Raw genomic sequence first — 13,296 nt, forward strand, 5'->3', positions numbered from 1 at the left:
GTCAGCTGTATATCAGCTATCAAACTGACAATACCTTAAAAAAAAAAACAACCTTTTAAGCACATACTTGAATAAAGAGCAACCCTGAGCTTCAGGACACTTGTCACCATGAAACTGTGAAAAGAGGTGGCACAAGGCATCAGCAGCCAAACCTCATCCAGGAGTTTGTGTGGATGAGAGAGATGAAGAAGAGAAACAGTGAGAGATGGGGACTGAAGTTCATCTACTATCTGCAGCACAGCTTAAATACCTGTGTCAGTCAATTCCAACAGCTACTTCAAATTCTGAGGGGATGAAAGACGAGAACTACACAATATAGTAGGACTGTGGGGATTAAATTTAAACTTTGCCCTTAAGTCATTTACCTTGGAAAACTGTATTATTAAAAAGTATTAGATCAAGGTTTTTAACAATTTAAAACAAATATGTATTTGTTAAGCTAATGGATCTGAATACCACATGATATCCAGCCAACAACACATTATGCATTATAATCTATAAAATGACCGATGCAAACTCTTAGAGAACACAGGCAGTAATTTCTTTGGACACTGGCTGCAGCAACATTGTTCTACATATGTCTCCTAAAGCCAAGGAAACAAAAGCAAAAATAAACTACTGGGATTACATCCGAATAAAAAGCTTTTGCATAGCAAAGAAACCATCAACAAAAGAAGCAACCTCCTGAATGGGAGGAGATACTCACAAATGATATATCTGATAAGGGATTAATATCTACAATATATAAAAAGCTTATCCAACTCAACACCAAAAAAGCACACAATCTGATTAAAAATGTGCAGAGAATCTGAACAGATGTTTTTCCAAAGAAGACAGACAGATGGCCATTAGCCATATGAAAATCACTAATCATCAGAGAAAAGCAAATCAAAACCATTATAAGATATCACTTTACACCTGTCAGAACAGCTAGAATCAAGAAGACAAAAAATAACAAATGTTGGTAAGGACATGGGGAAAAGGAACACTGGTGGACTGTTGATGAGAATGTAAATTGGTGCAGAGAGGATCCTCAAAAAATTAAAAACAGAAGTACCATATGATCTGGTAATTTCACTACTGGGTATTTACCTAAAGAAAACAAACACACTTATTTGAAAGATAACATGCATCTTTTTGGTTATTGCAGCATTATTTGTAACAGCCAAGATGTGGAAGCAGCCCAAGTATCCATTGACAGATTAATGGATTTAAAAATGTGGTGTACATGGGGGCGCCTGAGTGGCTCAGTCAAGCATCCTACTTCGGCTCAGGTCGTGATCTTGCAGTCTGTGAGTTCAAGACCCGCATTGGGCTCTGTGCTGATGGCTCAGAGCCTGGAGCCTGCTTTGGATTCTGTGTCTCCCTCTCTCTCCGCCCCTCCCCTGCTCACTTTGTCTCGTTCTCAAAAATAAACATTATAAAGGAGATCCTGCCATTTATGACAATATGGATGAACCTAGAGGGTATTACGCTAACTGTAATAAATCAGAAAAACAAACACCATAGGATTTCACTTTTATGTGAAATCGAAAAAACAAAACAAATGAATAAACAAACAGCAGAATCAGACATATAAGTACAAACGATGGTTTCCAGTGGGAAGGAAGGTGTGAGCAAAGGGCAAAATGGGTGAAGGGAAGTGGGAGATACAGGCTCCCAGTTATGGAATAAGTCACAGGAATAAAAGACAGTTGTAGAGAATATAGTCAACACTGTTGTAATAGAGTTACACAGTGACAGATGGTAGCTACACTTGTGGTGAGAGCAGCATCATACAGAGTTGTTCAATCACTTTGTTGTATACCTGAAACTAATGTAACACTCCGTGTCAACTATACTCAAAAAATAAACAAAAACTTTTTTAACCCTGTAAGGATGCACTCTAACATTCAAGGTAAAAAGGCAAAGACAATTTGCTTTTGGTATAAGTGTTTCTGTATAATTTCATTATCAAAATCAGTTATTAGTAATTTTAAGGAAGTTTCATAAATTATGTAATTATAGTAAGATACCAAAATAAACATACCATTTTATTTATTATTATTTTACTATTTATTTTTGAGAGAGACACAGAATGTGAGTGCAGGAGGGGCAGAGAGAGGGGGAGACACAGAATCCAAAGCAGGCTCCAGGCTCTGAGTTGTCAGCAGAGCCCCATACTAGGACTTGAACTCAGAGACCGCAAGATTATGACCTGAGCCAAAGTCAGATGCCTAAGTGACTGAGCCACCCAGGCGCCCCTCAAACATACTATTTTAAATATGCATAACTAATTTAGGTTAGATAGAAACGTGCAAGATTCAATGTTTACCTTCAATTGTAAGACACATGGATCTATGGAAAAAAAAGTTAATCTGTATATTACAGGTAAAGTGTGTAATTTAGGATAAGTTGTTCCGTGGCAATGTTTAGAAAGTATGACCAACAAACCACTCTAAGTGGTTGAAATAATTGCCACCCTGACTTAGGCCCCCAACTGGTAATAATTTAGGTGAAATTTAAATAAACTTAGTGCAAACTTTAACAGAAATGGGATTATTTCATTAGCTATAAATAACTAATGAGGTGGGTATTTATATATGAAAAGATAAAGTAATGATTAGACAAAATAGGACTGTTATAAGTCTTCAATAAAAATATGACATATAACAAATCTGAATGGCATTTGACACAAAACCTTGTTCAGAGGAAAAAAATGTCTATTTGGTACTTCGTTTTCATAGAGCACTTCTATCATGTTTGCTCGGTTCCCACTCTTGTTGACTAAGATTAAAAATATTCTTAATGCCATGTTATTAAAGCTCAATGGGATGTTTTTCCAAAACCCAGCAACATAGAATAAAACAAGTATATTTTAAAATGTGACACAGCTAGTAACTTTGTGGCCCAGAAAAACGTCAAAATAGGATGAGGTCACAAAGAGAAGAGATAACAGAGATAGATCTAAGAGTGAAAAGCATAAATTACAAAGTAAGAGAAAACTAAAGTATAGGGTATAGGTCAATAAGAAAACATTGATGAATAACTCTTAGGCTAATAGGTTTATTTCCCTTAAAAAACAACAAAAAAAAAGAGTAGCATAAGCATGGGCTTTGACATGAATTTGAGCGCATGTCCTGTCTTGTACTGTGTCAGTCAGGAAAGGTTAAGCTACAGAAAACAGATGATTCCAATTATGTCATGGGCTGACAATAAAGGTTTATTCTACCATCTATCACAATCTTATACTAAGTTGGCTGCAACGCTCTTCCAAATCATTTCACCGCTGACCCCTGGCAGGGAGAAGGCTCTATTTTGAACATTCTTATTTCTCATGACAGAGCAAAATGGTGAACACATGCTAGCTTTTAAAGCTTCTGCCCAGGGGGCACCTGGGTGGCTCAGTCGGTTAAGCGGCCGACTTCGGCTCAGGTCATGATCTCGCGGTCCGTGAGTTCGAGCCCCGCGTCGGGCTCTGTGCTGACAGCTCAGAGCCTGGAGCCTGTTTCAGATTCTGTGTCTCCCTCTCTCTGACTCTCCCCCGTTCATGCTCTGTCTTTCTCTGTCTCAAAAATAAACGTTAAAAAAAATTAAAACAAACAAAAAAAAACTTCTGGCCAGAGGTGACATCCATTACTTCTGTTCACATTTCATCAGCCAAAGCAAGTCATATAGTCACGCCTGACTTCTACAGAGTGGGATGTATAATTCTCCATCACAAAGGAGCACCTCAAGGATAAACAATCAACATAGATGATTAAAATAAAATATACCACAAATACCTATTAGCTGAACTTAAGCATATGTTTTCTTCCTGAAATGCAGTTTGTAATTTCTGAAAATAAAACTAGTAATATCGAGGACTGTTGTGAGGATTAAATATGATAAATATTAATTGCCTGGAATAGGAACTTTTGCTCACTAATTATAGCAGTATTTTAATATCATTCTCTTCTACTTATCTACAAAACATTCTAATATGACCACATATTAGTTGACAGGACTTTGTTGTAACAACTCAGAAAGAGGCAGCACAGGACCTGCTGGCAGACAGCACTCTTTTGAAACAACAACAGCTCTATGACACTACACTTTAAAAAAAAAACTTCGCCACAATTTTGTCCCTCAAAATGAAGCCTTTTAGAGGATATTTAATTTTTCATTGATTCATTTTATTGACTGAGGAATAATTCACTCCCTGATATATTATGGGAAAAAGGTAGAAAATGTAGTATATTAGTTAAAGGAAGTTTGTGTAATTGTTTCCAATGCTAGAATTTCATCATTCTTGGTCCAAGGAAAAGGGTTCCAAGAAAAAAAAAAAAAAAGCCTACGTCGATGAGAAGCAATCCAGTATAGCCCACATTCCTGAGATTCTTCAAAACCTAACTAAGGATCCAGTTATTGCACCTACTCTAGCAAACAAGGCCCAGAATATTCAGAAATTCACCCTTTATGGGCTGTGCTTTGCATCATTTCCAACACACTGAATGGAAAGTTTTGCTAGATGCCCTTATACCTTGTGTTAACTAGTGTTAAGTATGTCTGGTTCATGATAAGAAGACCCTGAAAATAACACTAACTACTCTCCAAAGAAAAGTTTTCTGACAAACTTTAATTGAACAAAATCCTAGATTTCTCTTTATTAGGAAATGATGGGGATGTAAAAAAAGAAGAAAAAGGAAAAAAGAGGCAGAGGCGCTGTGAGCTCCTCTGTCATTTCTTGAGCATTTCTTCAAAAGGATGCCTATACTGTGTAGGCACTACTCAGAATGACTAGTGTAAGTGCAAGATGTCCTCTGCTCCTGCAGATACTGTCTAGAACCTGCTTATCATGACAGATATCATATTCTTCTGTGACATGTAAAAAGATAATATGCACCATGTTCAAGGGGAAGAAGAACATTTTTAAAGCTTTCAAAGTGAGTTTATTAAACACATTTTCTCTTCTGTACTATAGTTAAGCATTCTGGAGTTCACTCCTGATAAAAGTGAACTATGTAATTTGGACTAACTCTCCCAATACAACTGCAAAATTGGACAAAATATAAAAGATTTCTGTTGAAAGCATCAGAGAATTACCAATGTAGTAAAGAATTGCGGGGCCAAAGTATGGGAGCAGGTGGAAATCACAGAGCCAATGTTAGAAAAGGTAGTTGATAGGCAAGATACTGAGCAGAGTTTTCAATACATTCAGGAGGCTAGAGGGACAAAAATGGGAGTGGACACATAGAAGAAAGGGTCCTGTGAATAAAGATGAACTGGAAAGTGACCAGTCCTCTCAAAGTCCAAAAAGCTCAGCTTTTCGATCGCAGTCCCTGCTTGGATAAAGCTGATCTGAGATTGTTAGTGACCTCACCCTAGAAGATAGCGTAACTCCTCTCAAGAGAGAGAACATACATAACTTTAAAATATCTTTGTAATTATACGTGTGATTAGTTATACAAAAGACAAGCCTGAGTAACCCAAACGAATAGAAATAACTGGTAATAGAAAGAGACCCACAACCAAGAAGGCTAATGTGATATTTATACAAGTACAAATTGATACTACTCTCTCGCCACCTCACCTCAGCTTCTTCAACTAAAACTTCACTCAGGACCAGCTAGTCTCACCCCAGTAACACACAAAGTAGTATCAGACATGAGATGCAATGGCAACAACTATACACTGAACCTATCAGTATTATTTATTGCTTTTGAAAACTTACCTCTAAGGTTTTGTGGCTGTATTTTTAACTACTCCTTGGGGTTCTATATGAAATATTAGCAATTCTTAACTGTTCCATAGTGACACACTGAAAAAAGTTTGAACCCATATACAGTGTATATCAGGGAAGTCTCCCCTTCCTGGGTGGGCTCATTAGCTTGCAAGTTCTGTTCAGTGCCTCCAACTATATCTCCAAATCCAGTTTTCTGCCCCACTGGTCCACAAAACACTCACTGGCAGACTAACAGACGAGCGATAATAATAACCATACAGGAAGGCAATAGGTTCCTACAACTACATGCAGCTCATACCATCAGTTCTGTCTACCAACAATCTAAAATAATCAAAGTTTCTTCAATCTCCTTTGGATGGAAGGTACGTTTTCTATTCACTCCACTCAGAACTTGAACAAGCGTTCATGTGTTGAGTCTATGGACAAAGTGATGTACTAGATAGCTCTGTGTAGGCTGGAGCTTACCGACAGGATGTAAAAAATAAGAATAAAATTCTTGGTCAGAAGAAACTGTTCAAAATCAAGTAACTATAATATATATTTTTATAATGATGTATGTAAGAAACATACATATACATTTATTGCAGCTAGATGCTATTTTTCATTTCTAAATTAGAGATTATAATAGAGCAAAACAATTGAAATTTGAAATAAAATATACTGATCAAAATAGAAAAGAGTAAACCTATTTCATTATACTTGTACAAACTCTGAAAAGTGTAAGACTAATCCAGTATTTAAAATTTTCTAAAATGCAATGGAAAACTGCAATAGAACTGTATTTTTATAACCATTTTCACATAAGTCAAAGTCAAAAGAAATCTGCTTCCAAAATAACCACAAAGTTACCCCTAACTCTGCAATCCAAAAGCTCCCAGACTGGAAGTTTGCAAGTTCGCAGCAAGTTCCCCGGGCTTCCAAACCTGTCCTGACCTGATCTGGGGCTATGTATTACTTTTACTCTTTTTTTTTTTTTTTAGTATACATACTTATGCATTTCTTGGCAGAAATTATAACGTTTTAGGAATGCCTAGGTGGCTGAGTCGGTTAAGCATCTAACTCTTTATCTTGGCTCAGGTCATGATCTCATGTTTCTGATATGGAGCCCTGTGTCACGCTCTGTGCTGACAGCAAGTGGCCTGCTTGGGATTCTCTATCTCCCTCTCTCTCTCTGCTCCTTCTCTGCATGTGCACGTCCCTCTCTCTCTTTCTCTCTCAAATAAATTAAAACACTGTCTTAAAAAAGTATACTGCCCCACATTCTGCAAAGAACATTATTTGATACATGGTGTATACTGTGAAAATTATTATTTAAAAAAATTAAAAATCTGTTTTAACATGTATTCATTTCTGAGACAGAGTGCGAGTAGGGGACAGGCAGAGAGACAGGGAGACACAGGATCTGAGGCAGGCTCAGCTATCAGCTCAGAATCCACAAACCGCGAGATCATGACCTGAACTGAAGTGGGACGCTTAACTGACTAAGCCACCCAGGTGCCCCTATACTGTGAAAATTATTAAAGGGTAACTTCACTAGAGTCAGAGACTAGAATGAGGAGCCATACCTCTCAGCATCAATTACAGGAAGAATTGTCAATTACAGACCCCAAGAGAATCATCATCAACAGAAAAGAATCATCAATTATAGGCCTCAACAAGAAAAGATGTATTTGAATTTCCTATAAGAAATTGACTACTTCTACATATCAGCCCGCGAGAAACTGTCATTACCCTGAACTCTTGCTTTCCTCCCAATGGATTTTCATTCAGAACCCCTCCCAACTTCCTCCTTCTCCATAAAATAACGTTCTTCTCCTTTGTTTATTGGACCTTGCCTACAATCTTGCCCTAGCTTGCATATCCCAAAACGCAGTTCTCTGCTATTCCTCAATAAACCCATTCTTTTGCTAGTAAAACAACTATTTTAATGTTACATTATTATTACTTGGTGATCAGCCATGGGATCCAGACAGGACCCCCAACAACCAGGAGACTGGCGAGCAAACAAGCGCAGGTATCCACAGAGCCAACTGAGCATACTGCTTCCTTACAAACCTGGAGTTTGAGGTTAACTTTTTTCCTGGATTTCAAGTTCTGTTCTCTGTGTTCTAAGCTCTCCAAGCTTTATTCAGGATTTGTTTCAAGGCTTTGTCCTTAAGAGTACTTGTTTGGCCTTTGGTCCAACTCCTTTTTAGAACCAGACTGCTCCTGTTGGAACTGTGTCGACCTTTGGCTCAACTCCTTTTTGTGACACACCATTTCTATAGAAACTGTTTTTGTTGGGAAAGTGCTAGCCTTCGGTCACCTCTTTTCTGGAACTGGACTGTTCCTGTTGGAACTGTGCTGGTCTTCAGTCTGATTCCTTATGGAATCAGGCTGTATCTATTGGAATTTTTCTTTTTGCCTTAGAAAAAAAACCTCTAAGAAATGGGATCCCAGTCATCAAAATGTTTTTCTAGGGCACCTCCACTTCTAGGACCCCAGCTGGTTTTATGTTTAAAACTACGGTCCTTCCTCATGCCTATTTCTAACTAAATGGACCCACTTAACTAAACATAATTTAGAACTTCAATGGCCATTACAGTGAACTTTTGATTTCCTTAAACCGACTTTTCGCAAAACTAAATTGGATAGACATGGCTCTACAACTGTCAAAACTGAATGAGATGTCTACATGGATTGGCATTTGGAAGCATCCAAACGTTATCAGGAACCTAAAATTGCCTCTATAAAATATAATTTCTACACTGACTGAGGCAAACAACTAAAAAAAGACAAAAAGGCTTCCAAGGCCTCCCTTCCCCAACCCATCTGGTCTCAAGACTCCTGGCAGCCCCCCTCCTGCTCAAGCCCAACTCCATTGCCATCATCCTCCCTCAGGCCTCACCTCTTCTATACCCTTGGTTTCCTCATGCAAATTCTCTCACTGAACTTCTCTTCCTCAGAATCTCTCCCAGCTCTCTCCTCTCCTAAACCTTTTAAAACCTGCCCCATTAGAGACTTCTGAGGATCCAAATAACCCCCAAATTTCTTCTGTTCCCTGGACTAAGGCTGAATTCACAAGCCATAGTTAAAGAGTTTCCTAAAGTGACTGAGGACCCCCATAGATTTGCTGAAGATTTTAGCAGTGTTATTCAAACTTACCATCCTGGTTTCTCAGATATATATCAGTTAGTCTACATGCTTGTAGATGAACTGGGCCAGGCCAAGGAGTGGAGAAACTAGCCCAGTGGAAACATCCTGAAAGGGATTCAATCACACAAACAGATCCCTAACTTTTGGCAAGACATCAGAACACTTGGCTGGAAACCTCCACGGAGAAATTACAGTGGCCTTTCCTAGGCCTGTTGATTGGAACTAAATTTAGGCTTGCACAAAAGCCTGATGAATCTATTCATGACTATTACAATCATTCAAACTGTCTTTAAAGAAAATTCTGATCTTGCTGTAGATGTTGAATCCACACAGGTAGCATTTAACTTTATGTTTATTAGCAGGCTGAACTGGGGTCTTTCTCTTTTAATTAAAAGAACCAAGATGAATGTGAAACTATGTCCACTCTAGATTTAATTTGGCAAACCAGCCTGCTTGCACCCTAGACGAATTACCTGAAAGACCACTAAAATTCTTAATTTTCAATTCCAGCAAATGAAAGCCCCTAAGCAAAACCAAAAACCTCCTACTTTCTATTACTGCAAAGAGCCAGGACATTGGAAAAAAGATTGTTACCCTCTTAACTGCTTCAGACATCTTCAGCCCTCTAGCCAGCCTTTCCAATGTCCTCCTAATTCCCAATGATGGGACTCCAAGGAACTACAAGTGGTCTTCCCAATCTTCCCACTTCATCAGGTTGGGGAAATCACTCTCCAGATTGGGAATGCATTTCTCTCTGTCCTTGACACCAGAGCTACAGTCTGGAAGCTCCATCTCACTGCTATGAAATAGACCTGCTTCAGCATACTAAAACAGTTCAAACAGTGGGGGTCTTGAATCAACCTCTGCAGGTTCCTATCTATCATCCTATCCCCTTTTGTCTAGGCCCTTTAAGGAGTACACACTTTTTTCTCCTTAGTTCTGCCACCCCATTCAGTTATCAGGCTGAGATTTCTTAGAAAATATTATGCCAGAATTCCTTTCTCCCAAAAGGGGGAAATAATTTTACAATTTGAGATTGGTAATTAAAATACCCAACCAGGTAAGTTAAACGACCCTTCAACATCTTTTATTATATCTAATGGTACCACAGCGGAGCCTGGGGACAATGATCATTTGTTCCTATTGGATCGGCTACCATCCTCTTTATGTGCAAGATCTTCCACTGATACTGGCAGAATCTACAGTGCATCTCCCATCAAGATTCAAACAGATCCCTCAACCCCCTCCCCAGAATTAATGAATACCTTAAAGAAGTCCTTCAAGGCATCCAGCCCACACAGAAGATTACAAGGCTCAGGGTCTCATTATTCCCTGCACTAGTGCCCATGACATCCTTATTTTACCTATGAGAAAACTAAATGGCCAAGAAAGGAGGTTTGTTCAGGACCTCCAAGCAATAAATAACATTTTTATCACTTGGCACCCTGTTGTTCCTAACCCCCATAGGCTACAGATATCTATTCCCACACAAGCAAATTTTTCACTACTATCTATATAGTACACTTTTAGTATTCCAGTTGGTAAGGCTAGCCAATTTATTTTTGTTTGTATTCTGGAAGAACAGAAATATACCTGAACAGTAATGCTCTAAGGTGTCACAGAGAGTCCTTCTCATTTTTTCCAAACCTTAAAAGCTGATTTGGATGACATAGTTTTCTCAGGTTCTACTTTGTTACATTTGCTTCTCTGCTGCCCTTCTCAAACCTCTTTCACAGGAAGACAATACCTACCCTTTAAAACTTTTGGACTTGGACATAAAGTCTCCAAAGAAAAAATGCAGTTTGCTCAAACTCAGGTTCTACACTTAGGGTGTAGACAAACAAAACCAGGGAACAAAACCTGATTTCAGAATAAGGGCTACATTTGGATTCTGGGAGGCTTCATTGCATCCTGACTTCCCTCAAATCTAAAACCAGTATTTAATTACAACGTTTTCTTGGACTGACTAGCCAATGTTGAAACTGGATTCCAAACTTCTCTCTTATAGCTCAACCTCTATATGCTTTACCCAAAAAAAAAAAAAAAAAAAAAAAAAAAAGACAAACCTGACTCTATTATTTGGAAACACCAAGCACAGCTTTTAGGACTTAAAAAACAAAACAAAACCTGATGAAGTCCCTCGCTTTTGGACACCCAACTTCCCTTTTTTCTCTTTGCATGTGAGAGAGAAGGGAAGACTGCCTGCATTTCCCAAACCTCTGCAAAAAGGGGGAAATCTCTTCTTCTGATTATGGCCTTTCAGAAACACCCTCATCATGATTCTGTGATCACATTAATTCTTTAGCTGCTTTTTCTGAAGGATTAGAAGCTTTGGAATCCACAAGTCTTTCTTTCATTTATTATCTGACTCTAAAACTCTTATCTAAATTCATGGCCTCTCAATTTGCAACCTTACAGGCTGTATTATTAGGTAACATTTGTTTCCAAACAGTTCTTTTGAGATAACAATACTGTTTTAATACATCTTTGAGGTTTTGCTATTTTTTTTTTGAGGTTCTGTTATTTTTTGCAAGAAGTTGATTAGCTATTACTTCATGTTTATACTTGCACAGTATCCTCCCAAATGCACTTGGTTAATTCAGTGTGCTTTTGCAGTATTCACCGTTTTGCTTTCATGGCTACTTTAAGTGGGACTTCCAGAAGGCACCCATAACTCTGCAGGGAGAACTTTTCTCCCTGAAGTTGGAATAAATGCCAATAAATATTTTCAGTTAGCTACTTTCAGATCTCGGGTCTTGGTTTAGAACCAAGAATTTTGTTACTTCTTGTTTTGCATATATCTTAAGTGTTGTATTTTGTTGTCTGCCAATCTTTTGTAACAATCATGTACCCAATAAAGAAATGATCTCCAATGTTTACGATCTTTATAAATATGAACTATACATGAGAAGTGCATGAGAGTTCTCTTTCCTTGCCTTCCTCATTAATGAAATGAGGCCATAAGTGGCTTCTAACTGCTATGTACCTTCCTGAAAGATCCTTCTTGGGATTGAGGAACAAAACCATTAAATATGAAATAACTGACTCTTGATTAGGTATACTTTCAGAAAAAGATCTTGATCAAAAGGGGGAAATGTAAAAATTAATACAGGAAAATCTCACTAAAGTGGACTGGGAAAGTGAAAAGGTGGAAATCACATGACTCAATGTCAATTACAGGAAAAACTATCAACTGCAGACCCTAACACAAGAATTATCAAAGGAAAAAATGATCAGGTCAGAACAGGAAAAGATGTACACTGAATTTTTATAAGAAATTGACTACCCCTGCAAATCAGCTAATGAGAAACTGTCATCACTTTGAATTCCTGCTTTTCTAATGGACTTTCATTCAAAACAACCCCTCTGAACTTCCTCCTCCTCCTCCATAAAAGAACATTACTTTTATTTGCTAGACTGGCCTTTGGTTTTGCCATAGCTTGTGTGTCCTGAATTATAATTTTCTGCTATTCCTGAATAAACCTATTTTTGCTAGTAAAACTATTATATTTAAAAAGTTAACAATACCACATTATCTTGCTGCAATCAAAAAATTTTCTAAATTTCAAATATATCTGTCCTCAAGAGTTTTAGGTAAGAGACTGGTCTTGGACCAGTTTTAGAAAATCATATGCCCACAAACTTACCAAACTCTCTTCTATCCAATGTTATGATTTCAGGATCATCATCATAAATACCTAATTTAAAAGCAAACATTATAAAATTAACAGTTTATCATAAAAATAAATTACCACATAGAAACAGATTACTTAGGTCTTGTTTTAAACACCAAAAAAATCAGATTACTATACTAAATGTCAAAGTTGAAGAAAGTGCAATAAACAGAAAGACCAAGAGTAAATACCACTGGTAATGCATCTAAAGAATGATAAAAAACAAAAAATTAGTTTCCCAATATGGACTGTTGCAGCTATGTTTGGGGGTTCCCAATACCCATAATTTCATCTCCACAGAAAATTTCCATTATTTTTTAATTTTTTATTTTGCAATAATTATAGACTACCAGGAAGTAGTAAAAATAGCACAGACTTACATGTTCCCTTCACTCAGCTTCCCCTAATGATGACTTATGTAGTTTTAACAAAATCTAGGAAATTGACACTGATACCTTACTGTTAACTAGAGACGTCACTTCCTTTTCTGATTATGTTTTTTTTTAAATAAATAGTATCACTAAAGTATTTCCTACTGTTAAAAGTCTTATTAGAATGCTTATAGAGACAAAGACCAACTTAATTAATACAAATTTTACTTATCGTAATTAAAACCAGTGTGAGAAAATTTGTTTCTATATAAGATACCAAAATAATACTAGTGATGGATATAAACCAGGTGTCAGTAAACTTATTCTGCAGAGGCCAGTTAAATAGGCCTTGTGGGACACATGGTTTCTGTCACAACTATTCAATTTTGCCCCTGAAGTGAAAGAAGCCACA

The 13,296-nt window shown here is 37.5% G+C and overlaps 1 protein-coding gene across 2 annotated transcripts in view; it reads right to left on the minus strand.

Moving 5' to 3' along the window:
* DNAJC10 (DnaJ heat shock protein family (Hsp40) member C10) overlaps positions 1-13,296 on the minus strand; it is a 52,851-nt gene that overhangs the window by 34,808 nt on the left and 4,747 nt on the right. For both annotated transcript variants that reach the window (XM_053907153.1, XM_053907156.1), the window contains exon 4: positions 12,487-12,537. In XM_053907153.1, the coding sequence (XP_053763128.1) occupies positions 12,487-12,537 (51 nt within the window). The remainder of the gene's footprint in view (positions 1-12,486; positions 12,538-13,296) is intronic.

Source organism: Panthera pardus, unplaced genomic scaffold (assembly GCF_024362965.1).
Source record: "Panthera pardus isolate Hobbes unplaced genomic scaffold, ASM2436296v1 HiC_scaffold_10, whole genome shotgun sequence".
Classification (NCBI taxonomy): domain Eukaryota; kingdom Metazoa; phylum Chordata; class Mammalia; order Carnivora; family Felidae; genus Panthera; species Panthera pardus.